General features: G+C 40.8%; 1 protein-coding gene across 1 annotated transcript in view; it reads right to left on the bottom strand.

Annotated features, from left to right (window-relative positions):
• Window positions 1–27,425, bottom strand: part of LOC311507866 (uncharacterized protein) — a gene marked incomplete at its 5' end in the record, with an annotated part of 56,793 nt that overhangs the window by 22,065 nt on the left and 7,303 nt on the right. The window contains 5 exons of the mRNA XM_084572406.1: window positions 75–159; window positions 328–518; window positions 1,249–1,366; window positions 10,247–10,377; window positions 12,703–12,816. Of these exons, the coding sequence (XP_084428532.1) occupies window positions 75–159; window positions 328–518; window positions 1,249–1,366; window positions 10,247–10,377; window positions 12,703–12,816 (639 nt within the window). The remainder of the gene's footprint in view (window positions 1–74; window positions 160–327; window positions 519–1,248; window positions 1,367–10,246; window positions 10,378–12,702; window positions 12,817–27,425) is intronic.

The following is a 27,425-nucleotide window of genomic DNA, read 5'->3' as shown; positions in this document are numbered from 1 at the left end:
AACAAAGAACAGAGGTGAGACAGATAATCAATGAGTTGTGAATGCACTGAGGTGGGTTTAGATGTTCATTTTACCATGTTGTTTCCTTGTTCTGTCTCGTTCTTCCCTTGCATGCTGTTGTCAGTCTGCCAGGTGGTGAAGGCTTCCTCTCTGTCGGACCTGTAAGGAAATCACGAGTCACAAATGGTTAGAGACACCAAGGTGGGAAAGCCAACCACAGTTCTTCAAGATATTGACTCCTCTCAGCAACGCTGCTAGGCTGTTGATGCAGCAAATTTATTCAGTCAAAGTTAAAATAAACAATCATTTCCAGTGGGGACGAGGTACCTGCTGGATTTTCCGAGTATCTTCTGTGTGAAACAGGTCAGTCTCTGAGTCTCTTCCTGATACCTCTGCAGGTCTTGGGTCAGCAGGTTACAGAGCGTGCTCAGCGCGTCCTTCTGGAACACCAGCCTTTCAGATTGGAGCAAACGCTCAGTAACGGAGGTCTGAAGCTCCCGAAAAGCACACAATTGAAACTATAATGGGGAAAAGAAATGAAAAAAACGCTTTTATTAGAAGGCTAAGAAGGAGCTGCTTGGAGGAAATGAAACATGCACAGCTTGGCTGATCCTCCAGGATCGGTACAGTTTGTCATAGTTTTATCTTGTATTGTTATTGCATTGTATTATTATATTCTTTTCTTCTCCTGTCTTAGGAACAACTTTCAATAAAAGTCTCTAAAGTAATGCTACAATATGTCTGAGGTCTGGTCTTATGACACAATGACCAGAACATCCCACCGTGTCCTATTGTCTTAATCAACAAATAAAGAATGTGACGTCAAAGATGATGCTCAGAAAAAAAATTGTTGAAAAAAGACAATATATGGTAATATTGGTTATATAATATAATATCTGGTTTCCAATTAATATATTCATTCAAAGGCATCTCCATTGTTTTAATTATCAGCTGACAAAGTACGACAATAAACACTTTGTGCACAATATGCACTTTATACTGCAACATTTACTGCATATGCATTAATTTACTTCATTTAAAAAAAAATGAGAATGAGAATAACAATTATTAACACAGCAATAATACCTTCTACATTTATGATAGTTTCTACTGTTCTTTTTGAATATATTGATTATAAATAGCATAATACTGCAGTACCTTTGCTTATTTGTTGATATGATACTTCTGATATGATGGCATGTGTTGCAGTGCGTTGTGCCCACGTGAATGATATCACCTGTCACTTACAGTGGATGTCTGAAGGCACGGACTTCTCTTCAGCTCTTGTTCTGTCTGTTTCTTCTTCTCTTGATGATCAGATAGCTCAGTGGTCAGCAGCTGCTGGCGGCTGTCAATCTGAAAGAGTCTAACAAATCACAAAGGCAGAAACATTTTATTTACTAAACACACGTCAAGTCAAATTCAGAGCTTAATAGACAACATGTATTATGATATACTATTACATGTTTTACTTTTCCACTTAAAAAATAAATACAGTGTCGACAAGCCACAATCAATGTAAAGATAATTCAAGCATGCATAAGAGCCTGACACGTTTTGAAGTGAAAGCACACACTGGAAGCGGTTACCCTTCAGGTGCTGCTGTTTTATGTGTTTTTCCTGAACACACAACCTGAGCAACTCATGAATTCAGTTAAAGGGGACTTTTCTGTTCCCTGTTTGTACTGCAGCAGCTGAGAGATTTGCCTGAGAAAACACGAATGACATGTACAGCCTCCCATATTTCACTGACACTTTAAATGACTGAAGACGCTCTGAAGCTTAAAACCATCAACCCTCTTGTCTCATCTCTCCCTCAAAGCACTTCCTCTAAGGTCCTGACGGCGTGCAGATTTTTTATTTATTTTTTTGATTGTTTTTTTAAACGCATCAAGTGTTTCTGACTACACTGCGGGCTCCTATTTAACATGAAGCCGTTCCTTCCTTGAACAAACACGCCGTGTTTTCAGACGCACGCACAGAGCTGAGCAGCTGATGCAGGTCGTGTGATCCTTGCTCCCCGTTAAAGTCAACAGCAGGTAAGTAGGCAAAACCGCACTGGGCTACAGCAGCGGTCAGGTGACAGGGAACACGAGAGTCACATTACAGCACTGCTGTCATGATCACAGTTAGACTCTGTCAACACGTGAAGACAGGTAGTTGCTTAATAGTATATAGCAAGTACTGCATAGTACGTGTAGTGACTAAAGAATGACTAGCAGCAGCACTTATACTATTTTCTTTTATTTATTTCATTTATTTATTTCATTTAATTTTCTTTTCTTTTTAATTTTTCTTTTATTTTTTAACTATCGTCTTCTCAACTATCTATATTTTTTTCTTTTTTTCTTTTTGCTAGTGGTTTTCAAGAGTGATTTTTAATAAGCAACTAAGATACTGCAACCAAGCAATTTCCCTTAAAATTGTCTATAAAGTATACCCAAGTTATTGCAGCACAAGTTATAGTGGTGGTAGTGATCTAAGAAGAACACATGTCCTATTCTTCTAACACTCATGGAAATGTGTTCTCTGCATTTAACTCTTCCATCTTGTACACATACACAAGGTGGTGAGCACACTTAGATTGGTGGCATTTCAAAGCAACTGCCCCCCCATACCTACCTACCTACAGTAATAGTGGTGGTTCTAATGTGGTTCTGCAAATGAATAGCAGAGCCAATAATGGTAGTCTTAGCAGTGCAAGCTCTAGTGATAATGTTATTCCAGTAGATGCAGCGGAGTAAGAGCAGTAGCAGTACTCACTGTAGCTGCTGTAGTTGTAGTAGAAGTTGTAGCACTTCTGGTTAGTAAATGCAGCAGCACAGCACTAGCAGTAGTACTAATAATATTTGTAGGCTTAACAGTGTTGTAGCAGCGGGAATAGCAGAAAAAGCATGAGCAACATGATGAGTAGTTTTGCTAATTTTTGCATTACTATTATTAAGATTAGTCCATTCATCATCTACTGATGCTTATCCTTTACGGGGGTGTTGGGGCTTGTCACAGCTGACATTGTCTGAGAGATGGGGTGCACCCTGGTCTATGACAGGGTTAACACAAAGAGACAAACAACCATTTACACTCACATGCACACCTACGGCCAATTTAGAATCACCAATGAACCTAACAAGCATGTCTGTGGACTGAGTACCAGGAGAAAGCCCACAAAGACACAGGGAGAACATGCAAAATCTGCACTGGAAGGCCTCAACCAGCCAAACCCAGAACCTTTTTGCTGTGGGACGGCAGTGCTAAAAAACGTCACACAGTGACAGTATATATATATATATCCACATTGTTAATAATAATATCTGCTATTTAGGCACACCGAGTGTTGTGTAACTAGAGTCAAATTCGCTGCATGTGTGTGCACAAATGGCCAAATAAACCTGATTCTGATTCTGTAATCCATGTAAATAAGTACTGCAGTTACACGTCTGTCCACTTGGAGGCGCTAAGCCTCTGTAAGAGTGTCAGGCGAGCAGGTAACAAGAGGAAGAGAAGTGGTTTGTTTGTGAGGACTAAGAGGAGGCTCATCTGACAAGCCTTTGATGAACTAACTGAAGAATCGACATGCAGAGAAAGACAAATTAGTGGAAACGGGACGAAACAATGACACAGGAACTCAAAGGCCCTCTGTGAAACATATTAACATTCAGTTAATGAGGTTTTCAAGGAGGTGTGCGGACTCCACTGTGTGCCGTGAGGGCTGTTATGAGAAAGACACAAATATGAGCTAGACCTAAAACATGACCATAATCTTTGATTTACATCTGCTTTGTACTGCTGAAGGATGTCTGAAACGCCAATGAAACAATTGTCTCATCAGATAAAGTGATATGTATTCCATTGAGATATTCCAATAGAAAATAGCATTACTGCTAATTATCACTGTAATATATTCCTAAGGTTGTCTCGTCTTGCTTTCCAAGGCTGCTTTACGGTTTACATCTGATACGAACCTATTTTATTTATCATGTTTGAGTGTGCTACACAATAAACTTCAGTATGCTGGAAATTGTGGGGCTGTTTAACATGTTTTATTTTACTCAAATAACACTGGTGAAGCAGTTTATAAATCTAAGACTGACTGCAAATATGGAGACTCCATGCTAACCAGCTTGGAGAAAACCTTGCTCCTGTATCCCCTTTAAATTGAAACAAAGACATCCAAAAGTGCTGAAGATTTTCTGGGAAGTTTTCAGGGCAATTGTAACAATAAAATTATGGTGAAATTAAGATGCACTTCCAGTGCATATGGACGCCGTATGAAAAAAAGTATTTGAACTCAGAAATCTACATATCTCCATTCAGTGTCTAGGAGAAATGAACATATTGAGACAAATCTATGGAGTTCATGCAAATGAGCCACTCTGTCACCTGTCAATCAAAACTGATCTCAGCCAATCAAATTACTTCATTAAAACGCTGTGTGTGTGAGAGACAAGCGATGAGGAACGTCATCCGAAAAAAGACAGTAATTACCAATGAATATCTGTGTGTGTGCGCGCACGCGTGTGTGTGTAGCGTACGTACGTGCTCGCATTCACATGAACATGTAAACAGACGTACACTTCACCACATGGCAACAATGTGTCAAACCTCTCTCTCTGTGACACACACACACACGCGTGGACACACACTGCCAGCTGTCAGTGTGTTCTGATTAGGTGCTTACGTACAGAAAAGCGTGAACAGGGCTACTTAATTATGTGAACGTATGCGACAAACACATTTCACTCCATAATTGCAGGTGAAAAATGTGTGGGTGTTATTTATTTTATTTTTGTACATTAATGTATCTAACTGCCTGTCACATATATAATTTTCACCGTGTTGGGTTTATACAGAAGGTATGCGCTGTCTGTCTGTGTGTGTCTGCGTGTGTGTGTGTGTGAAAAACCACTCCAGGTAGTATTTCTATCACGGACAAAGGTGATGCTCTAAAGCTGTATGTAAATGATCGTCAATCTTAATGACTACTTCTAATTTATACAGCGTTAAAATCCCGGCATTGCGTTTACCATCACAAAGAAAAATGTTCTCAGGTGTGAGAAGAAGTTACAGTTTCAAAACTGAAGCGATTTCACTGTATCAACACAGAGTTTGTTGGCATCGGTTCCACTGTGAGGAGAAGCTAAAGCTACAATCAATAAAGAATGGGGAAGAAAAGAGAAAGGTTAAAAACAGAAGGTGAGAAAAAGAAACTCCTGAGCGAAAAAGGAAAGACAATACAAGACTAAAAACTTGAAACAGGAGGGGGGGAAATTATGAGAGGAACGCTAAGATGAAATGTAATGTTTTGACAGGGTGAGGAGGAGGAGGAGGACATAAGAAGAAGGACAGACACTTACAAAGAAAAGGAGCGAAGAAAAGAAAATGTCTCATCATCGTGTCTAGTCGTGTTTAATCCGTACGTGTTGTTTTTGCGACCGAAAGACAGAGAGAGAACAAAGGGAGGAAAATGAAAGTGAAAGACAAGGAAGAGAGAAAAAAAGGAGAGGAATTAAAACATAAAGAGAGAATTAAAGGACACAAAGGATGAGAAGACAAACACACGGTACACTTACTACACAGCTTTCAAAACAAGAGTGCATCTATAGACCACTATTGTCATATAACAGGAGTTCAGTTCTTAGGTCTGATGATGACAGCTGTGTAAACTGCTGACGAACATTGTTAGAATCGGTTGAAAGCTCCAGAAAGAGATAAAAGAACGGGCCTTGTTTTGTACAGGTGAAGGTAAGGAGTAAAAGTCGCCTTCAGGTTACTATTATTACTTTAAATCTAACCTGTGTTTGCAGCTGGAGGCTAAAGTTAAAGCCACAGTGCGCTGCTCAGAGGCAGTTTGGCAGCAAGTTGAAGGGAAAAAAGAAAATCATTACACGAGTTCAAAGCCAAAATCCTGCTGCTCGCTTCTGTGAATAATAATTTATGACCATAAATGACTATAGCCAGTTCCCTGCCCACTGTGACCTCTGACCTTTGGCTAAAGAGAGCCATCTAAGTAAATCTGAGCTCATCCAACTTGTCGATCAGTCTCATGGTCAGCATGGGAAGAGTTGAAGAGGACAGATGAAGAAGAATGAACAGAAGAGGAGCATGAAGAGGAGGAGAGGGGTTGAAGGAGTTCGGCTGGGTGTTTTCCAAACTGCCAGTCTGCCTGTTAGTCTTGGCAACAGGCTGAGCTCCCCTTACGTAACCAGACTAAAGACTCTGTTTCACTCTATCTATGGGAAAATGCCACTGAATAACAACAACGCACAATCGGCCACAATCAAACTTCACCCATTCCTCGGCCATGTGCAGCAGGGTCCGGGCTGATTTGTGCCGTTAGTTGTGTGAGCTTTCAGTCCGTACAGTGGTGCTGCTGATGATTAAGTGCGTCTTGTTTTAATTGAAGCTGTATTGAGTTAATAGAGCAATAGCGGCAGTAACTAGACATCCAAAAACATACAAGAATATAAGAACAATGCACAATTGTCTGAAACCTTTTAAAAATATATATAATATCCAGTAATATCTAGGACTTTCTTCTCTCTCTCTCTTATTAGGATGACAGCCACTTCATTAGGACAGGATGGACACTTGCGTGAATAGGGACTGGTTATGACTTCCCGGACGGCAACAACCGGGCAATGCTACTGCTTTGGATTCTTCGGAATGGGTATTTATACAACAGATTTCTGAGAAATTAGGGATGTAAACAGATACGGAGGAGGACTTAGCGTGCCATCTTCGTAGATATCCGCAGTTTGTTTTCAGTTCAGCCACCGCTTGTTTTATTTAGACTCACACGGCTCACTCAGAAATAAAACAGAGCAACTTGGGTCTTAAAAATCTACTTGGAAAATGTCCTCCCTTTCACTTTATCACCTTCACTTTTAATGGAGGGTTACGTTGTAGCCATTACAACATGCGGTGGTTGGGCCGTGATTAAGAAGCCTAACTACAGCAAAACAGGGTATAAAATGACAGAAGAAGAATTGTTTACATAGAGTTCACGACTTTATAGTCAATGTGGAAATATAGCCAGTGCCTACAAGATACAGTAAGGTATAGTTTTTGTACAATTTATTAGTGTAATGGGCAAAAAGGAGACAGTTCATCGGTATAGACTGGAGAATGACTTAAAAATAGAGAAGATTAAAAAAGAAAATTGCTTTTTTTCGACTATGCTGTACAGAATGCTCTTCGTCCTCTCTGTGTGAGAACAGTGTGGAGTGGAAGACCAGGAAAATGACATAGAACTGTGAGGATTACTGCTGAGTCGGAAAGTTTTCAAACTGCAGCACGGCTCTCTTGTCAGAAGACTGAGAGTATTCTGACTGAGAAGAGTTTATAATCGCCTTAACAAAGACGCTGAACTAAAAAAGTTAAAACTTCAGAGTTTTAGGAGAATGTTTTTCATGTATAAGCTGCGTATTAAGGTCCACTCCAAAGGAAAACCCATATCTATTTGACTTCATCCTCTTTTCTTGCGCAACACCCAAGTCAGTGTTGGCACTCGCATTACCTACCCATAAGCCGTCCTTTAAGCCAGGGAAAACCCAAGTAAAATGAAAGCAGGGTGGCATGTTTATTATGAGAAGTGGGTATCATTATGTTGGGCAGGGCAAAATGATGAAGACAGGTGACAGTTTCACCAACGAACCACCGGCTGTTGTGTGGAGGGGGTTGTCCATGATCCACAAGGTCAACAGTGCAGTCTCGTCTCGTGAAGCCTTTGATCCGTGCTGTGACAAGAGCCGATCAGTCCTGGCTTTGACAGCCGTAATTGCCGGGAAATTGGGAGGTTTCCTGGAATATGATCACAGCGATGTGTATGTGTGGGAAGGTGTGCGCCCGCCGCCACACCTTGAACCTTGAGATGTGTTTTAGCTTGTTTTGCCTTCCGAAAATGAAAGCAGTTGGTGGGCAGGAGTTTTACTGTCAACACACATCACGCAAGAAACAGAAAACTACAAATGATTTCCTCATATGGTAAATGTTAAAATATCCAACATATCAACATTGTTGTTTCGGACACTTTTACAGTTTTGCTGAACAACTTGATGGCATGAGTAGACATGCCAAAGCAAACACCTGGCTTCAGGTTTATATTGTGTATCTTTTGGCCATTATAGGTTGCTTAATAAATGCAATTTGTTTTTCATCATCTCATCTGACTCACTACCTGAACCCTTGCAGCTTTGCACAAGTCTAGGCATTTTAAATATTAATGACTAAACGTTAGCCAGCAAGGAGGCCATTCGCCCAGATACTGACGTAACTGAGCAGGTCAGATTAAACACATATAAATGCTATGAATACAGCTTTTTGTCCTCTTTGTTCACTTGCTGTAGTGAGTAAATTCTGTCGTATGACGCTGCCGCTGATTCGACGCCTTGTGCCGTGAGTGCTTCACAATGCAGGCACAGAGGACGTCGTATGCTCGAGACAAGCTGGTTCACCTCTGCATTTGAGGCATTCGTAGCTCAACCGCATGACCGCACTTGAAGGCAGGGACGAGGAGCTATTTATAGAGAGGGGTGCAGCGTTCAAATGATTGTAATGAAGTTAATGCAGTACATGCTTTGGTTTCATTTTAGACAAGCTGTCATGGAGTCCACTTTTTTTACAGTCTATGATCCGGACTGATTAACTAGACGTGCAAGGGTTCCCAGTCAGATCCCTCCCCAGCTCCTACCTCTTGGCCATATATGGTCATCCAGCCATATTATGCTACATCTGAGACTTCAAAACAGTAGTAGGTTCTTTTGGCTTGTTTAGAAATCATGCACGGTGAAAATTTTGGGTACATCAGAGAACATAGACTGACATCTACAGACCTTTAGCACTACGGACACCTAAGCAGGTTGACTCTGCAAAGTCATCCCTCCAACACTTTTTGTCGTTGAATATATCATATTAGTCATGTAAATCTTGACGCCAGAACTTCATGTCAGTTTGGCACAGTTACAGTCTAATGCAACCGCACAAGAAAATAAATACCTACAAAAAGCAAACAGCGGCATTCTTAACACTTACGAACAGTATTCGTAACAAAGTGATCTGAATCCTCTCAAATTAAAAATAATGCAGGAGCACACACACAAACACACACACAAGGATGAGCAAGATCCTGTTGTTCTCTCCTTCACAGCAGAACCTGCTGCTGTTATGAGATACAGCAAAACTCCCACTGTCATGTCTCAGCTCTGTGACAAAACCCCGCAAACCCACGCAGCTGCCTCCCCACCCACTCCCATGCTCAAACGGTGCACAGCATGGTCCTCCTTCTATAAAGAGGAGAGTCCAGTTTTGGAGGAGTTGACTTACAAGAGCGTAAAAATTTGTGAATATTTTTCACTTAAAAGAACCAGGATTATGTTTAAAAAAAAAAGATTTATTTCTATTGGTTTGCACCCTGGCTGCATTTCTTGCTTGCGGAAAGATAAATATATTTTGTAAATGAAGTTTAAAAAAGTTGAAGTTTCCTTGCACAAGGCATGTACTCCATGTGCTCACAATATCAGATGCTGTTTTGTTTCTTATGGAAGAGTAACAGCGTAACACGGCCGTCTACAAAGAGTGTTTAAGTATGGGTTGTTTGCTTGTGTGTTTTCAGTCCATTTATAGTGAGCCTTTGAGGGCCGGTACATTCAAACCGTCCAGTTTTACCGGCATCTTCTGACGTCTTTACCACAGATATGGGCCACAGAGAAAATCTGTCAAACAGCCAACAATTACAGCTGTCACAGCAAGATAGAGCTCAAAAACTTCTGTCAGAGATGATCATTTTGAACGCTCCCCAAAAGCCTGACAGGAGAGTTTGTGAGTCTGTGATTGACAGACAAACAATATGTTAATAGCATTTATTGTACTGTGTATCTTATACATGAGAACACTTGGAGTGATAGTATCTCAGGAAAATCTTCAAAAAGCTTTTTCTAAAAAGCCAATGTTGGGAAAGCGGGGTTGTCTTATTGCCAGGTTCATGCTATATGTATAAGATCATGGTGTGATCACGTTCTCAACAGTCTTAACTCTTAATTATTCTGCATTTTCATAAAGATGCAAAGCAGCATTCATGCCTTATTTTCAACAAGGACACTTCAAGTCTTCACCCTTCGGAAGTATCCTTGAGCAAGGCAAAACGTGAAAATGTCCTTGTTGAAATAAAACAGACTGAGATAATAAAATCAAGGTTTTGGGAACATATAGTACTTCCTTGCACCAGCCACAGAGTACGTCAATGACTCACTGTGTTTGTATGTTAGTGAGCTCCTGCTCCGTCTGCCTCTGCAGCTGTTGGAGGTGAAAGGTCAGTTCCTCACTCAGAGCAGCAAACCTCAACAGTCCTTCTCTTCCTGTGTTCTCCTCACACACCAAACCCTGAGATGGAGAAGTCATTAATGGAGCTTTCAGCTGGAAAGATCCGCCAAATGGTCAGCTCAAAATGAAACATCTCCTCTATCTGTGGTTACATGATGCTAGCAGAAACCTTTCTGCTGTTCATCTGGTTTTCCAAACTGTGGGTTAGAATATTAGCATGTTGCCAAATTATCCTGCTTGGTACATGAAACCTGTTCAGCAAGAAATGAAACAGATCTTCATCTATGATTACTCTGACCTTATTAACAGTGGCATACAATTTGGACCTGGATGTTCTCTTCAATTAGCAAGTTTCTTTCAAATTGAAAACATCCTTAGTCATGCCAGCCGTGGCTTTATGGGCAGACTGCGAAGACATTCATGGTCCCCAGAGGATGCACTGTAGATGATTTTTGTGATCCCCTGTCTTTTCACATGTGGGGTGACGAATGAAATTCCCCAAAAACCTTTGATATGTGAGTTGTCATAAAACTTTTATACAGATATTAATGCCCCCTTTGGCGACTCCTTAGCTTTTCATCTACCGCCATCGTCACTTCAGCCTTGCTTAATGATCAAAGGCCTGCCAAACGAATGCCAACCCTGTAATTTTCATTCAGTGTTAACATGCTAACAAAGCAAACACCATACTGGCTAAGCACAGCATGGGCCATCCAGCTGTGAAACTGTTTACTGTACTTCCACGGGCATTTACCTTGTCACATTGGCTATTGACATCTTGTTGGAGTACGACTAACACCTGCTTACCATTTAACTGGGCACACCTCTACTAATCTATCCAGCGACATCTGCCCGTCATTTGGCAACAGACAATACGAACAAAAGAGGCCAAGGTACAAAAGTTGCCACAGGCCAGATTCAAGGAACAAATGTAACAAAGTTGCTGCATTCCAACTACTTCTTTGCTAGGAAATAAGACAAAGCCATTTCCCTAGGGTGAGTTTGTGGTTATTGTTATTCTGTTATTGCTTCTGACCAACACACCTGAAAAAAGACTCCTGACTGCTGAATGTGGGAGGGAATAAAAGGCTGATATTAAAAAGAAAAAAGGCTCTGTAAGTCATCATATGAGATAAGATATAGCCTGGAGAGTGTCTGACATGAGAATGTCATGAGAATATTTCTTAGCAGTCTGTTGTCTCAGTTTGTCAAAGCAGCATGTTGAGTAAAAGAAGGGAGTGTGATGAATCACCAGTTGAACACACGCTGTTCAGACAGATACACAGACACATGGGTTGAAGAAGACAGGCAGGAGTGAAAGCCAAAAGAGGCACTCGAGGACATGACAACCGAAGATAAAGTTGTGGGAGGTAACATTTATTCTGGTAGTATGTCTGAACTTGTCAAGGTGACGGAGTCCCTCGGAGAGCGGCTGTAGGCTGGAAGACAACAGACCGACTGAGTCATCCTGGCAGAACATGGCGATCACCCTCTTCCTCCCCTTCGTCTGTCTGTCTGTCTGTGTCCATGTGACTCAGTCTGAGAGACAAACTGGCACTATGTTCACACAAAATCTGATTTGTTTTTCAGATCTGATCCTTAGTCCTCACTGTCCACACTGAAACTTAAAAGTGGCTAAATCTTTCAGCACAATTAATCAGCTAATCTCAAAATTAGAGGGTTTGTCTTTGTTCTGTTTGTCCTTTAATACTGTCTATGTGGCAATTCAGTCACCAGCGCTCCAAACCATGACACATGAATAAGTAGCTGTAGGTAAAATCAGAAAGCCAAATTACTTCCCCCTGTGAGCTGGTGAAAAAAGTTCCCCAAATGTGTGTTACTCCTGGCAGGTTCAAAGTTGCATATAATTTTTGACAGGACTGGCATTTCCAGGCATCATTCTGGTAAGTTGATTGTTTTCATTATTCATGCAATTAAATCAGATTTGAGATGCCTGCCTCGACATGGCCACGGGAGAAAGGAGGAGTAGAGAAAGATGGAGAACGGGGCCTAGATTCCCACAGTGAAATGAAGAGAAAGACAACGTACAGAAATAAAAACAAACCCATGTATACCCGTTTGGAGGAATGCAGTTAAGGCAGTGTTGAGCAATTAGCCCTGTACCCTCAAGCAAAGAACAAACAACAGCAGGCAGGAAAAACTGCTAACTCCGACCTCAGCAAAGTCAAAATGTGTTTCTGTTACACTGGCGATAATCATCTAACAGATTCATAGTGGAGGTGTCGGGTTTCAGATTACAGAATAACCACACTGACAAAGGACAAAAGATTTCTTCTTTAAGGGAAACCGGACTTGTCTGAGTTTTAAATATATGTGGTTGGCAATATGATTATTGTTTTTTTTTTTTTTTTTAATGTCATTTACCTGTTGGTCTTCAACAATGTGCGACTGTAGGATGTGAACCTTGTCTTCTATTCGATGCCGTAGTCTGTCCACAGAAGCAGGAAAGTCCTCTTTATTTCTCTGGAAATCTGGAGTCTACAGAGAATGAGAGAGAGAGAGAGAGAGAGAGAGAGAGTGTTTTTTATCACCGTTCATCACAGCAACCCTCATACAATAAATCTGCCTTATGTTTCACAACCAGCAGCTTTTGCAGCAACTGAATACCTCTGAGTCTGGGGCCTACTGGCTGCTGACGCGATGAAAACACAATTTAAAAACACCACAAACTCCTACTCTAAATGTGCACATCGGGCGTAGAAGGTATTTCATCTAAAGCATTTTCTGCAACTGACACCCTGCATTCTGCAAATTGTTTTCCCCTGTATGTTCACATGCCATTGTCAACGAGAATTAGAGCAACACCTAATTAGAAATGCAGTAAATCCCGTCCTTCACACCGAATGCGGCAACCTCAAACTCTAACTTCAACGGGCAGATATGCACCTTTGCTCGCTGAGGCTGAACGTCCTAAATACCAGCACACAACTGTCTCCCGTCTGAGATACAGCACACGTAGAGCAGGTGTTTGTCTGTTGTCAGAAGCAGACAGTCTGAGCTGAGTGAAGGAACAAAGTGTTCAAAACGCCGAAACACAATATTCAATGCTATATCTCACAAAGGCAAAAAAGGCATTATGGCACCAGAGTAGTATCGATAGCGTAATTGATGTCTACCTAAACCGACACCTTGCATTGCTTCCTAATGTGGTGTATGTCCTTTCTTTTTTTTTACTGACTAAACTAAATGATATATGAACTCCACAAATTTATAATGACGTACAGGCCTTCCTCGCCTACAATGCTTCGTCCAAACTAATCCTGTTGATATCATCTGGGATGTTTTCTGATTGTTACGCTGACGTTCATGCGTAAAATCAAACAGAAACAGATATCAAGCATGTAGCCAGACTCCATTCTTGATAGAATATGAGTCCGGTATCACACCTTTTGGATTTCATTGTGGGGCGTGTTTCAAATGATTCAGAGAAAAATAGACAATAAAACAACAGTCCTCCAGCCAATCAGAGCCTTTTTGCTGTAAACAAATTAAACTCAACGGCGCTCAGATGAAGTGTATGACTACGCTGCTGTTACTCTTCTGCCAATCACCGCATTAAACCTGCCCAAGCGATTTGATTGGCCCGGCAGATCTTCAGTATAATCGGTTCCCGGTGGTGCAGCTCCAGACCGACTTTCCAACCAAAAAACATTTGTGAGCAGGGAAGTTGTTCCGACTTCCAGGCTAGTGGTAACTTGCAGACAAGCCAAGTAACAGTGTGAGGTTACAGTGCAGATTGTCAGGTGACATCTGACTGCATCCTGGAAGAGACCTCGCTCTGTCTGTCAGCACATCAAGTGAGAGAGGGAGCGCGGAGGGTCAAGTCAAAACTGTGCCGGTATTCAAATCTCTAGCAGACTGCCTGCAGAATAGTAACAAACTCCCAGATCTCTCATTTGCATGCTGCCTTTAAACAAAAGTGAAACAAAGAACCTTGCTACCACTTGTTACAGCAAAAAACATTTTTCAGTTGGTTTCAGCAGTTAAGTGTCAAAGTGCTCTGTTTGTTCAATATTGTTCAGAAGAGGAGGGTTATAGATCGGAGGCGTTGGCGACCAGAATACAACTCTACCTATTGAGCAGACTCTTGGTTAGTGGGAGCCTCCCACCCACCTCAGTCTGAAACCCACCACAGAGAGCCATTGTCAGGCTGAGCCGAAGCAGCGAACCCGGTAACTCATAAGTATGTGTTCATCTTTAAGGAGGACATCAATCTTCATATGTATATATAAAGACTACAGATGGACAGCAGGCAATTAATTCCTTTCCTCCTCATATGAGTGGATGCATTCGTAACATGAGTGGGCACGCCGTTCACGACACGCTGAGTCTGTGTTGTCTGATTAAATGCAATCAAAACAAGTCCATTGTGTTTTAATTCCTCCGAGAAAGATTACACGCACTGCCAGGAGCTTTAGAGAGCAGAGAGGAAGTTTTAATTGTTTAAAGGACGACGGAAATAAGACAAAAAAAAAACTTCAATATACACTATTTAAGCAGGGGGTGACATTCGGTGGTTCCAACAAAGTCCTTTACTTTTCAGAAAAGGTAATTATAAAGTAAAATAGTGCCTGATGAATGTGCGATGCCGCAATTCTCTCCTCATTACTGTCCAACCCTGTCTCTTAGAAATTATGTTTATATACAGCTAATTTGTTTCACCAATTATGTTTCCCGGGCAAACATAATTGGTGAAACAAATCAGTAGTATAGAAATGTAATTTTCAAGAGACAGGGCTGTACTGTCAGTGTAATGTAACCCTGCACCACCTACTGTCTTAAATGAAATTAAAAATAGACATTCCTGAACCAACACATTACTAAGATTGCAAAATAGTCACCATTAAAAGTAAACCCCTACAAGAAAGAAATGTGTCTTCAAATGTAAGCTCATGGTTATGACAAAAAGTCATGCAAGCTAATGGTAACTTTGATTGTGAAGTTGTGATATCCTTGCTGCCAACTAAAATATTGGTGTCTCTAGGTAACGTCATGCATAGCAGAAAACATGAAAAGCCAAATAGCATCTACTGGATGTAGTCCTACAACCATTTAGATTTCACTTCCACACCCCTCAGATGACGTGTATGGCTACGGTGCTGGTGGCTGTGACTCAGTAGGTAGAGTGGGTTGTCCATGAACCAGAGGGTTAGCGGTTCGATCCCTGGAATGTGCCACATGCAGTAAAGTGCACACAAACACATACACAGATTTCACTAAGCAAATATGTATGAGCCTCTTATGGGATAATTACTGCTTAAGTGATTATCTTTCAGCTGGCAACAAATTATTTAACCCCAACTGATGCAATGAGTAGCTTATCATTTCTTAAACAACCATGTTGAAAGACACATCCCGTGGTCGTGAAAAAGATGTTAGTCTGTTTGAGAAGGGTCAAACCATGCATCAAGCAGAGAAAACATCTAAGGAGATTGAAGAAACTACTAAAATTGGGTTAAGAACTGTCCAACGCATTATTAAAAACTGAAAGGATAGTGAGGAACCATCGTCTTCGAGGATGAAATGTGGTCGGAAAAAAATCACGATTGAAATCAAATCGAAGAAAAACAACAGTAGAACTCAGGGCTATGTTTAATAGTGAAAGTAAGAGCATTTCCACACGTACAATGTGAAGGGAACTCAAGAGATTGGGACTGAACAGCTGTGTAGCCTTAAGAAAACCACTAATCAGTGAGGCTAACCGGGGAAAAAGGCTTCAATTTGCTAGAGAGCATAAAGATTGGTCTCTGGAGCAATGGAGGAAGGTCATGTGGTCTGATGAGTCCAGATTTACCCTGTTCCAGAGTGATGGGGGCATCAGGGTAAGAAGAGAGGCAGATGAAGTGATGCACCCATCATGCCTAGTGCCTACTGTACAAGCCTGTGGGGGCAGTGCTATGATCTGGGGTTGCTGCAGTTGCTCAGGTCTAGGTTCAGCAACATTTCTTAAAAAGCTAAAACCAAAGCTGAGTTTCCCTTACAGAGGCTTTTTTGATGACTAAATATAAGAAAATACCAGGGAATAAATAAAAACAAAATATCTTGCTAAGGCTAATAGGATTGTGTTTTTTAAACTAGCTAAGATGCAAAGGATTAAAATGACTGAATATGCCTCATTAATACTGAGGCAGGTTAGCAGTGATACACTACTCTCACTCCATAGTATTTTCATTACATTTCTAACCGAAAAATGAAACGGGATACAGACTGAAACCCACCAGAGGACCTAAAGCCTCAGACTTCGAAAGTGCTCCAATTCTTTAACCGACTAACAAATAACCTAGCTCACTGTCTCAGCAGTAAAACCTTGAATAAAAATACAGTTATCTCACCGTTTGGATATTTGTAAAGTGTTTCTAAAATACTCACTGCAGGACTTGGAGAGAGAGACGGGTCCATGATGACAGACACACTCAAAACTAATTTCCTGACTGAGTTCAGACCGCAGGGGGTTTCTCTCTCTGTATGTGTGTGTGTTAGTGGGTGGGCTGCACTTCTGTGTACATGGAGATGACCCTAACTACAACCTCCCGCAAGCAGAGAGAGAGGCAGGGGGAGACAGGGGGGAAGGAGAATGTGAGCTCGTCAGTTAATATCCGGCCCGGCCAAAGTTTGTCAGGGATTGAGTGCCTGATTGATGGGCTTACTCAACCTCTTATTTGTGTTTGTGAGTGACAGAGCGAGGGAATAAAAGCATGAATGAAACTTTGATTTATTAGAAACGTTAGACAAAACTAAACCAGGTGAACAGCACCATAACAACAAAATAGCAACAACTAACTGTAGTACAATTTATACTAAATGTGCAAATGGGGTACGCGTGTCCTCAAAACTTTCACCCACAATTGTTATCTTTAAAATGTCAAGATTAAAAAGTGTTGTTGTAAATCATCATGCTGAACATGTGAATGATCTACGCTTACCTTAAACGATATACCTTAAATAATCCACTGCTTCTTTATCCCAGAGGAAAAACATTTACACAACTCTATTGCTTTTAAAAGATGTAGCGAACAGTAAAAAATAAAAGAGTTGATAAGATTTGCAAGTCATTCTAGGCCAGGTTAAATTGATTTTTTTCATTACAGAACATCTAATCCGGCCCTGTGCATCAATCTATGTTCTAACACACTGTTACAGCCTAGTCCATTCAGCGCTAAGACTACATAAAATATGACTAATCCAGAGGTTGGATCACAGAGTTCAAGACCTCACTCCCCCACCATAGTTGAAGGAGGACCAATTCCCGCCCCAGGGTGTGCCTGGGTGGGGCCTGATGACTGTGGCAGGTGACCAAATCAGACACACCTTGATAAGCATGCAGGTATGAGGAGGGCGGAGGCTCCTTGCATGTCTGCAGTTTTCTGTCCTTTCTTTTTTGACTTTGTACCTGTTTTTTTTATGACACACACACACAAAGACAGCAGGTGACAGAAGTGAAAGCCTAAAACTTTGCCAGACCCTGTAACTGTCGTTACATTACAATGAAGCAAGGGCGTTGGACAGAAACAACAGCACACTGAGAATTTAGTGTGGTCTCGCCAATTTTGAGAGTGTATTTAAAATCTCGATCCAAAGTCATCTTTTGCGAACTAGGAAAGAATTTCCATAAATTTCAAGGCTAGTTGGGGAATTTCCTTTTATATTTCTTCTGTAAATGTTTAAGATAAGGTAAGTTTATGGTAAGCCACCAAAGTGTGTCATCATTCCTCCTCTGGGAAACACGAATATTTACAGAAACTTTGATGAGACTCTGGCCTAGTGGACTAAAGACTTTTGGGGAGACTTTCTATCTGTTTTGTAAAGTGTACAACAGAATTGTAGAGGAAGTAACAGAGGAAATGACCTTTGTTAAAAGCCACTTACAGCTTTGATTGTAGGGTGGCGAAATTCCACCACAAGCTGCACATCCCAGACAGCCTGATGTACATTATCACGGCCTAAAAAGGTTCTGGCTGACACATTAGCAACCAGCTGCCTATACTTCCACATCCAGTAGAGCCCGAGCAGCATCATCATACCATTTAAAGTCGTGCATGTGTGTCAGCTGGCTTTTTAGCTGCTAGATTTTAGCCGCTCTACTCCCCAACACCTTCTGCCTGTCTGCTGTTTGTTATTGGGCAGTAAAGCGGATTTATACATAGGCTGATACGAGACAATGGACGCATCCCTCCATCGTCAGCAAGTCAACTTGTTTTGAGTTTCTTTGCAAACCTATCACAAATTTGCAGTGTCAATCAAGCACTCGGTTACGTCATCCAACGGGCATTGACTGTCATCAGTGGAGTGACAGAGAAAGTTTAAGAGAGCTCAGTCTGTCTTGCTCATCTCACGTGTCGGACATCAGCTGTGTAAAATCAAAACAATATGCTAGAAAAGGCTTAAAAGAGCTGCATTTGGTTGTAATTTTCCATGGGTGTGTCATCATAACAGTCATTTGACTCCTTACATGTGTATTTTTTTCATACTGAGAGTTACAGTTTCAGATGATGCATTTTTAAACAATGAAGCATCATCAGGAAAGACCTTTCAGACAGCCTCCTACTCAAAAACCTACAATGGTGAAAGTAAAATTGTTCTGATAAAACAGTTACTTTTCATTTCCCCAAACTGTGGCAGCATGTCAGGGGTGCGTCCCATTCTTTTCAGATGACACACCGCATACTTGTTTGTTTGAACTAATAATACAGTATTATGCAGTCAGGTGAAGCTGCTTCTCCACCTGCAGGAAGTTATGCATCGCCCATTATCATCTTTTAATGCATAATCTGTTGTTATGTATCCATTCTGTCCAAGTTTTTATTGCTTTCTTCTTAATAAACCAATATATATGGGTTTATTATCTACTTAGTTTTAGGATTTTCAATAAAGATTTGCTCCGACTGCAGGGACACATGTCAAACATTGCTATCATCTGTTCAGCTCATATTCACGCTCATAAAAAAGGTCGCATTGTCATGATAACAACAAGTTATTACTCAGCAAACAGAACTGTCTGTGGAGAAGAAGAGCATGACAACTCCTACGCTACCCAGAACGTCTTCCTGGTGACTCAGAGCTCTGGCATGTCACCTTGTATGCTACTGCACTTTGAACCCGTAGGAACTTTAAACTGGGAGTTAACAGCAGGAGACGCCTCGCGGCCTCTTTTACTGACCAGATATGTTTCACCGTGGTGGAACTTTTATCTGTCTGTCAAAGTTCACTGGCGCTGTAAAAAATATGTGAAGTTGCACAAATGTCAAGTAACATGCATTTCATATTTAAAAAATTGTTTAGTTTTGGAATTTGGAGTTTGATTACTTTTAATGGCAATATTTTTATCCCATAGTTATCCCAAGTGATAACTATCTGGTATTTGGATCTCATTATGGGGCATGTTTCAACTGATACAGAGAAACGAATTATACCTCTGCACGCAACTAGATAGTGCTACAACCAATCAGAGGCATTTAGTTGGAAACAAAATCAACTCCACACTCAAATGACGTGTATGCCTATGTTGCTGTTACTCTTCTTTCCATCATCACATAACGCCAACCCAAACGATTTGATTGGCCCGGCAGATCTCTACCGGAGCTGTAAACACTTCCCAGTGGAGCAGTTCCAGTCCAACTTTCGGCCACAAATATTTTGAGGGCAGGGGAAGTTGGATTGGCTTCCTGTACCAGCAGGTATTCAGGGTGTAAACCTTTACATGGGCTGACGACAAATCACAAAACTGTCCTAGACGTGGCAGCATCCCGTGAGGCACTACTGATGGCTGCATTCACGTTTTAGGAGCGACAGCAGTCGAAGGGGACAATCTGATTGGCTGAAGGTAGCCTGTGATAGAGCAGCTATTTTCATCTGCAGTAAGCGGAGGTGTGGCTCGGTTCTGGGACTTTCCTACCCTTTCCATGCAGGAGGAGCAGGAGAGGAGGGACAAAGAACATCCTTGGGTACAGGCCAGAGCAGTTATCAATGACACTGATTAAATCAGACAGAGCAGAAAAAGGAGGAGCTGGGGAAGAGGTCAGTATCAATGTGGCTCACAAAGGAAGGAGCAACGGTATGCATTGTGAAGCAGCGTTAATGTGGTGCCCTGGATGCATGTAGGGAATCAGCTGAGCCAACTGAGATCAACTGCTATCAGCTGATGTACTGGGATTGTGGGCTGAGTCTGACTCTTTGATGTGGTAATTTTTAACTTGCAGTAAACTGAATTTGAGATCCTTCCATGCTATAGTAATAACTGGAGAGTACAAGGTCTATGTTACATTTTTTCCCTATTGCTCCCACTCCAAACCTTGACTCCAAATCGGACCTGGGTTCATGCTTGGGGTCATTGCCATGTAGGAAGTAGAAAGGGTCTTCCTCAAACTGCAGCCAAAAAGTTAGAAACATATTACTCTGAAAATTAATGTTTTAAGATTTTACTGAGCTATATAGGAATGAAGCAGCCTACCAGACTAACAAATACACAGATGTGGACAGGTGTCACATACTTGCCGGCCTCATACTGATGTGGATTTAGCCTCTTTGGATTTTCATTCAAATTTGCTATGCATTGCTTTCAAACAAATCCTTGCCACGTTGGTTTTATGTCATTTTTGTTCATCTAAGACCTATTTCAAACAGGACTGTGCAGAGTCCGGTACATGGCAGCGGCATGCCTCTCTGTATCTGCACAGTGGAACCAGTTTGTCTGTACCTAATGATTAGGCGAATAAGCAATACAGCACCTCTGTTTGACTCTCCCACTTTGCTCCTCCCCTTTTAATTGAAGCATAGCCTGAACCAGTTCCTCTGAATTTAACAATTACACAAGGTCAAGATCAGATGTCTCTCCGCACTGTCATTAGCCGTGTCAAATACTACAAAACAACCAGCCCGTGTGTTTGTCGAGAAGCAGTCACACAGAAATGTGTTAAATCCTCTATTCAGGTTCTGGGCTCATTTGCAAGACGAAAGAAAAAGGTAGGCACTGTGTACGTAGAAAGCAATGAACTGAAAAGGAAATTATACTGGCACCTAAATCTAGATCACAGGGTTAGGGTTAGGGTTAGGCTTTGGATGACATATCCAGAGTATGGAAAGTAAGCTATGTCAACAAATAACATGCCAGGTTATAACAAAAATAACCCGATGTCTTATGAAACACCCCATCTTCCTTCATGTACCATTTATACTAGGCTATATGGCGCAATACCACTCTCAGTTTCACCCACATCCCAACACACATAGTGTATATACAGGTTTTATTCATTAAAAAAAAGTGAACACTTTCTGGTGAGAGACCTTTCGTGCTGATGTGAATGATCTCTTTCCTCCAGGCACAATTATCATGGTGTTGTTACACTGTTGCATTGATTGTATTTCACTGGGTGTTCACACGTCTGTCAGTGCGGCCATAAATTGTTTTCTGCAGGTGGTTGGTGGACACAGATGGAATTTATCTCATGCAGTTCCTCCATTCTGTGTGGTGGACCTTCTCCCCAAACCGGTCTGGAAAATATAGGGCATGCAAAATGTCTGCAAAGCATAAAACTGACCTGTATTGAACAATAGCACCACTGCAAGGCAGGACTGACACATGATGAACAGGAGAAGGTAATCCATGGATCCATTACTCGAGTTTAGTAAAAAAAAAATTATATTGCGATGGAAAACCTGCCTGTTGTAAGACAGTGTCATAATAAATGACAAGAATTGAAAAATAATTCATTTTTACAGCATTTCTGGTGCATTAGCTAACAAGTTTCAGGTGTAGCTTTTGTTGCCAAATATAGACTTTATATCAGAATTTACCAATAGATATAGCAGATTAAATTCATGGGGTTCATTTGGAAGGTTAATGACAGCTATGCTGACCTATTTTGTTTAAGAATGAGAACTTTACCATACTGGATTGTTGTACAGTATATCTTAGTGATCAACGCCATAGCATGAAGTAGTACAATTTATGAAAAAGGTCACATCATCAGTGTAACAATTATGCGGCTGCCTGGAAAGTGGCCAAACAAATATGTATGCCTTACAACAGGAAACCTCCACCCATGAGGGAACTGAATCAACAGAACTACAGAGACTGGAAATCTCTTTTATCCTTTCTATATGATGTCAACGTGGCATGAAGGGTGGCTGGTGTATGACCGTGTAATGCATAAGACTTACATTCCAAAGGCAGAGCATGTACTGGCAGCTAGTCAGTGCGGGATGGGTTCATCTTTTAATGATTGAACCATGTCCAAGGAGTTTTGGTTACCTAACACAAATCACAAATTAACCACGTTGCTACGTTTATATCCAACCCATGTGCACTCAGAAATGCTGCTGCTGTCATTGTAATCTGTCCTCCAGAATTATTCAATATCAGTGTTCTTATGGACAATGGGCTGTTAAAACTGTCAGTAAAAAAAGTTTATAATGCTACAGCCATGATGTGCACACACCTTCAAATAGCCTGTGGAGTATGCACGATATGCAGACTTTCTTTTTCAGACTCCTTCACTTTCTCATCTCTAAGTTCAGTTTCAAAACTAGAACATAAACAACAACAACATCAACTCTCCAAGCACTCCAACTCCCACCCAGCACCCACCCAGCCTGCACCCACTCGGCCCTCCGACGAGGCTTAATGAGTAATAAGCACTGGGTGACCGCAGTCTTGGAGTTAAGCCAACTTCCCCAGATGCCAAATTGAAGCCTGGAGGTACTGCATAATGCAAAACAACACTCATTAAAACTTGGAGCAAAAAAAAAAAAAAAAAAAACACAAGGAGCTGTAAAATGCAAAAATGCACTAAGATGCATTCCAGGAGACCCTCTGAAGCAGCTTCTAAATGATGCAGACGAATAATTAGGACTCTCAGGTGTCCATTAGCGGGAGGAATTACAAGATGTAGAAAATGGGCTCCAAAACACGCTCATGACCTTAAAATCCAAAACATTTGACCTGAACATTTTGTTGAGGTGGGGAATGTGAACTTTGCAAAGGAATGGAATGAAAGATAAAAAAGAAAGACTTAATTAGACTTTACAACAGTTTCTTGTTTCAGCCAGATTTCCGTGCAGTGAATGGTAAAAAAATTATTAAAAATGAAACAGTGATATCAATATAGGTTTTGACATTGCCCTTGTAAGTGGAAACAATAACCACATCACTAGCAATTTACAGATATGGTAAATGCTAAAACGTAATGTAGCAAAAGAAGAGAGGAAGAAAAAAACCTTACTTGATAGGATTAGCCCTAAAATTACTTTAGATGTCCTTGGTTTGGTACGCCCTGAGATCCAAACAATTACTGCCAAGGGCTGTTTCTGTCAACATACTTGAGTCATACACAAACATTTAAGAGCATAAGATAGCTAAACTTAAGACGCCCTGTCAGTACACCAACTGCCTGTCAGCAGAGTTTGTGTCATCATATCTTTCTCACATCTGTACACTTCATGCAAAGTTAGCACCAATTAGCTTAGCCTAGCTTAAAAGGTGAAATCAGTATTATATATAATCTATTCATTATTAGAATGTACAAGTGGTCTTATGCGGATTTTGTCATTTTAAGTTGTTTAGGTAAGCTTTTTTTATGCAAGCTAAACTAAAAAGCTGCCAGCTATAGTTTTATTAGGCTTGTTTGATTAGCCGGGCAAACCTCAGAGTGTTATCAGTCTTCTAACTTTTAGAAATACTAAATACTAAATACTAAATGTGCACTTCAGGGTAGGGGTTGCATGAGTTCAGAAGCAGACTGTTAAGTGATGAAAATCGACTGACTAGTCACCGACTAGTCACTGATGTCCTGACTAATGAAAACACAGTAGAAAGTAATGCTTTGCAACAGTGAAATCTATATTCTTGACCTGAATACGTATGCCGAGAACGGACAGCTGTGCATAGCCTGTATAAGAACAGGCTGCAACTCAGCACCATCAACAGTACACCACAGTGTGTCGTACGAAGGGATAGTAATGCCAGGTTTAAAAAAAAAAAAAAAATGCAGTACTTCTGCAAAGCCTTTTACGTGTACTGTAGCTAAACGTCTGATAAATTTGACAATTAATTTCACCAATAAATTGTAGATTTTTCAGCCATCTTCTCAGTGCCACTGCGGGGCGTTTGGTGTTGTTATGTAACTGCTGTTGATAAGATTTGGACCGTACCTCTGCTAGAGTTAGCGGGTGCCTTTTTCAAATGAGTGTGCATTGCAGTAGTACTTTTGTTATCTTTCAGGACTGATCTACATATTTTGCATGTCACTGCAGTTTGGGCTTCGTCTTTAGTCAAGTATTTCCACACACTTGGTTAACCTCTGCTTGCTGCAGTGACCCACTGGGCTCCTCACCTGTCTTCTTGGAGGCGTCACTGTTGTCGACAAACCGACAAGTCTGCACAATCCCTAATGCAGGGTGTGTTATTTCTCAACAAAATACACCCCAGCAGCTTGTTCAGGGAAATTGCTAGGGTTATGTTAAAATAGACAAATAAGAAAGTAAGAAAGAGAGGTTGATAGAATGTGCCAAACCACTCAGAAGAGTCATGAGAAATTGATTATTTTCTTTCCATTCTAATTACAGAGGCCACTAAATCTCTGACTCATCTTTTGCTAAAGACTTGTTGATACCATTACCAAAACGTATCTTGAGTGAACAGACCATTAAGCAGGATATTTCCATGAAGCAGAATGGCAGAAAGATGAGTCATGGCCATTCTGGAAAGTGCCTTCAGATTTACAGGCAATGTTCCATAAATAATCCTTACTCATGAATTTTTTTTTTCTGTTCTTTGAGGGTTGACTGGAGCATCCTGCTGCACCCTCTTCTTCTGCAAAGATTTACTGGCACCTGTGGAAAATTGGAGCCACCCTCCTAATATTAGTGGATAGAAACGCCAGTAATCCCCATTTACTATTGCAGGTGTTTGATCAATTGGTCAAGTGGTCAGAAACCTCTGGCAATGCAAAAGGATACTACTCAGTTGTTGCATTTTAGGAACAAAGTGGGCCCAGAATGATCTCAAATCTGTGATTAGACGGTGTTGGTTTTAGGGCACTGCATCTTAAGATGTTGCAATTAGAGCCTCTGTTACTTGTCTTTACTTTCATCTTTATTCCTATTCACACTGTAGACATGAAATAATAATAAAGTTATCAGACAATCTTATATGACTCACAACTGGTACTGTGATGCTGTCACGCCGAGTGTAGTGGAGTCGAAACAATAACGTCTATATGACAGGCATGCTCAGTATGTCTGAGATATAAACAACTCAACCAAAGAGAGATTTTCAAGGAAGTCAACAGATAAGATTTCTAGCAAATGTTGATTTATGAAATAGGATTATCAGGGAAAGGTGAGGCAGGGCTGTTTAGCGGATTGTGTACAGTATGCGATAACAATGTACAAACGTCCTGCCACCCCACCTCTGTTAAAATTGATATTTGAGTTATGTAATGCCTTGATATGAAGACAAAAACAAACCGCACAAAAGGACTCTCATTTAAAGTTATACTGTAATGCTGAAGTAACCATTAAAGAAGAATCAATCAATATATAGAGGATATTATCAGACGATTCATCAGTAATAAAAAATAAGGTGCAGTACTGTGCTAGGCAGTTTTTTTAAAATGATCATTTCTGTTTGTGAACAGCGGAGGGCATCCACTAAAAAGATTCAAATCTACATGAACAGACAAGTCACAGTCCAGGTCAAGTCACAAGTCTTCTCTTAAGGTTCTGTGCCTTGACTCCACGCCTCTGCTCTAACGTTTCCATTCCAAACTGGTTTGCATGTTAGCTTGTCCTTTAAGGCTCACGCCCTCATTTCTAACATACCTGCCATCTCCATCCTCCTTCAGTTTGTGATGTCATGAGACATTCACTCACCATCTTATCCGACTCTTACCACTACCCAAGAATGGACTGCAAAAACAAGCACCAGTTACTAGCTACAGCACATCACGCTTTGTGGTTGATCCTCATCCAGCAGCACATCTCTTTAACTTTTTAGCTTTACTTTGCTGTTAGATGAAAACTGGACCATAATTTATTAACAATTAAGCGTCCAATAATTGCTACTCCTCTGGGTTTTTATCACCATGGGTCCATACCATAATAATAATAGTGAGAGGACATGAATGAGGTAAATAACATAAAGAATGTATTTAGCTATTTTGTTTAATCATTTTTTTCATTTTTACACATTACTATCATTACTATCATCATTACTATCAGCTGTAGTAGCTCCATTAACACTTTGACATGCTGTATGTTTAATGACTGTTTCTTCTCGAGATGGCTCCCAAGTGGCAAGGAAAATCTAACCATTATGCTTACAAGTCTGCCACATGAGACCCCAATGATTTCACATGATCCACAGCTTAAAGCAGCTCCTTTTTAAATTCTGTGTTGTTCCTCGTAGCACTCAGCAGCTGTGGTGCCACATTTTGCTAATAACTGCAGTAACGGAACACTTGAAAAACCCAGAATGTTCTGATTTGCACCCCTGATTTGTATAATCTCCAAAGAAACATTGCTCAAGGCTCAATACTGTAGTATTAGGACCTGTCCTGCGTGCCACAGTGACAAACATAACATGATTTGAAAATGAGTCTGCTAACACACCATTGGCAACAAAAATACCTCTGAATGCAACTGCATAGACCTCCAACCAATCAGAACCATTTTGGTGTAAACAAATTCAACTCCACAGTTCAGTTCAACTCTACAGTGCTTTTACTCATCTGTCCATTGCTGAAATGACTGCCGTAAACTTTTACAAAGACTGAAAATGTAGGAAAACAAAGGTTTAATATAAAACATTTGACCAGATTGAAAAGTAGATGGATGTCAAAGCTCTAACACGGAGCGTTGTCACTAATGGACAGCACGTAAAGGCCTTTTAAGGGGTTTACGAGAAGAATTCTCTTCCTGTACATAGATGCCATTGTGTTAATGATTGACGGACAGCAGATGCCTGTTCGGGGTGTTCCTCATACCAGGCGACTTGACATGTGAATAGAAGAGATATGAATATACCGCACAATAGACGGTTTGTTCTAAGACTAAGCTCAGAAGACGCTAAATAATTACAGTGCTTTATGGAG

This window comes from Chelon labrosus, assembly GCF_963514085.1.
Source record: "Chelon labrosus genome assembly, chromosome: 22".
Lineage (NCBI taxonomy): Eukaryota > Metazoa > Chordata > Actinopteri > Mugiliformes > Mugilidae > Chelon > Chelon labrosus.
This window is presented reverse-complemented; position numbering and strand designations above follow the sequence as displayed.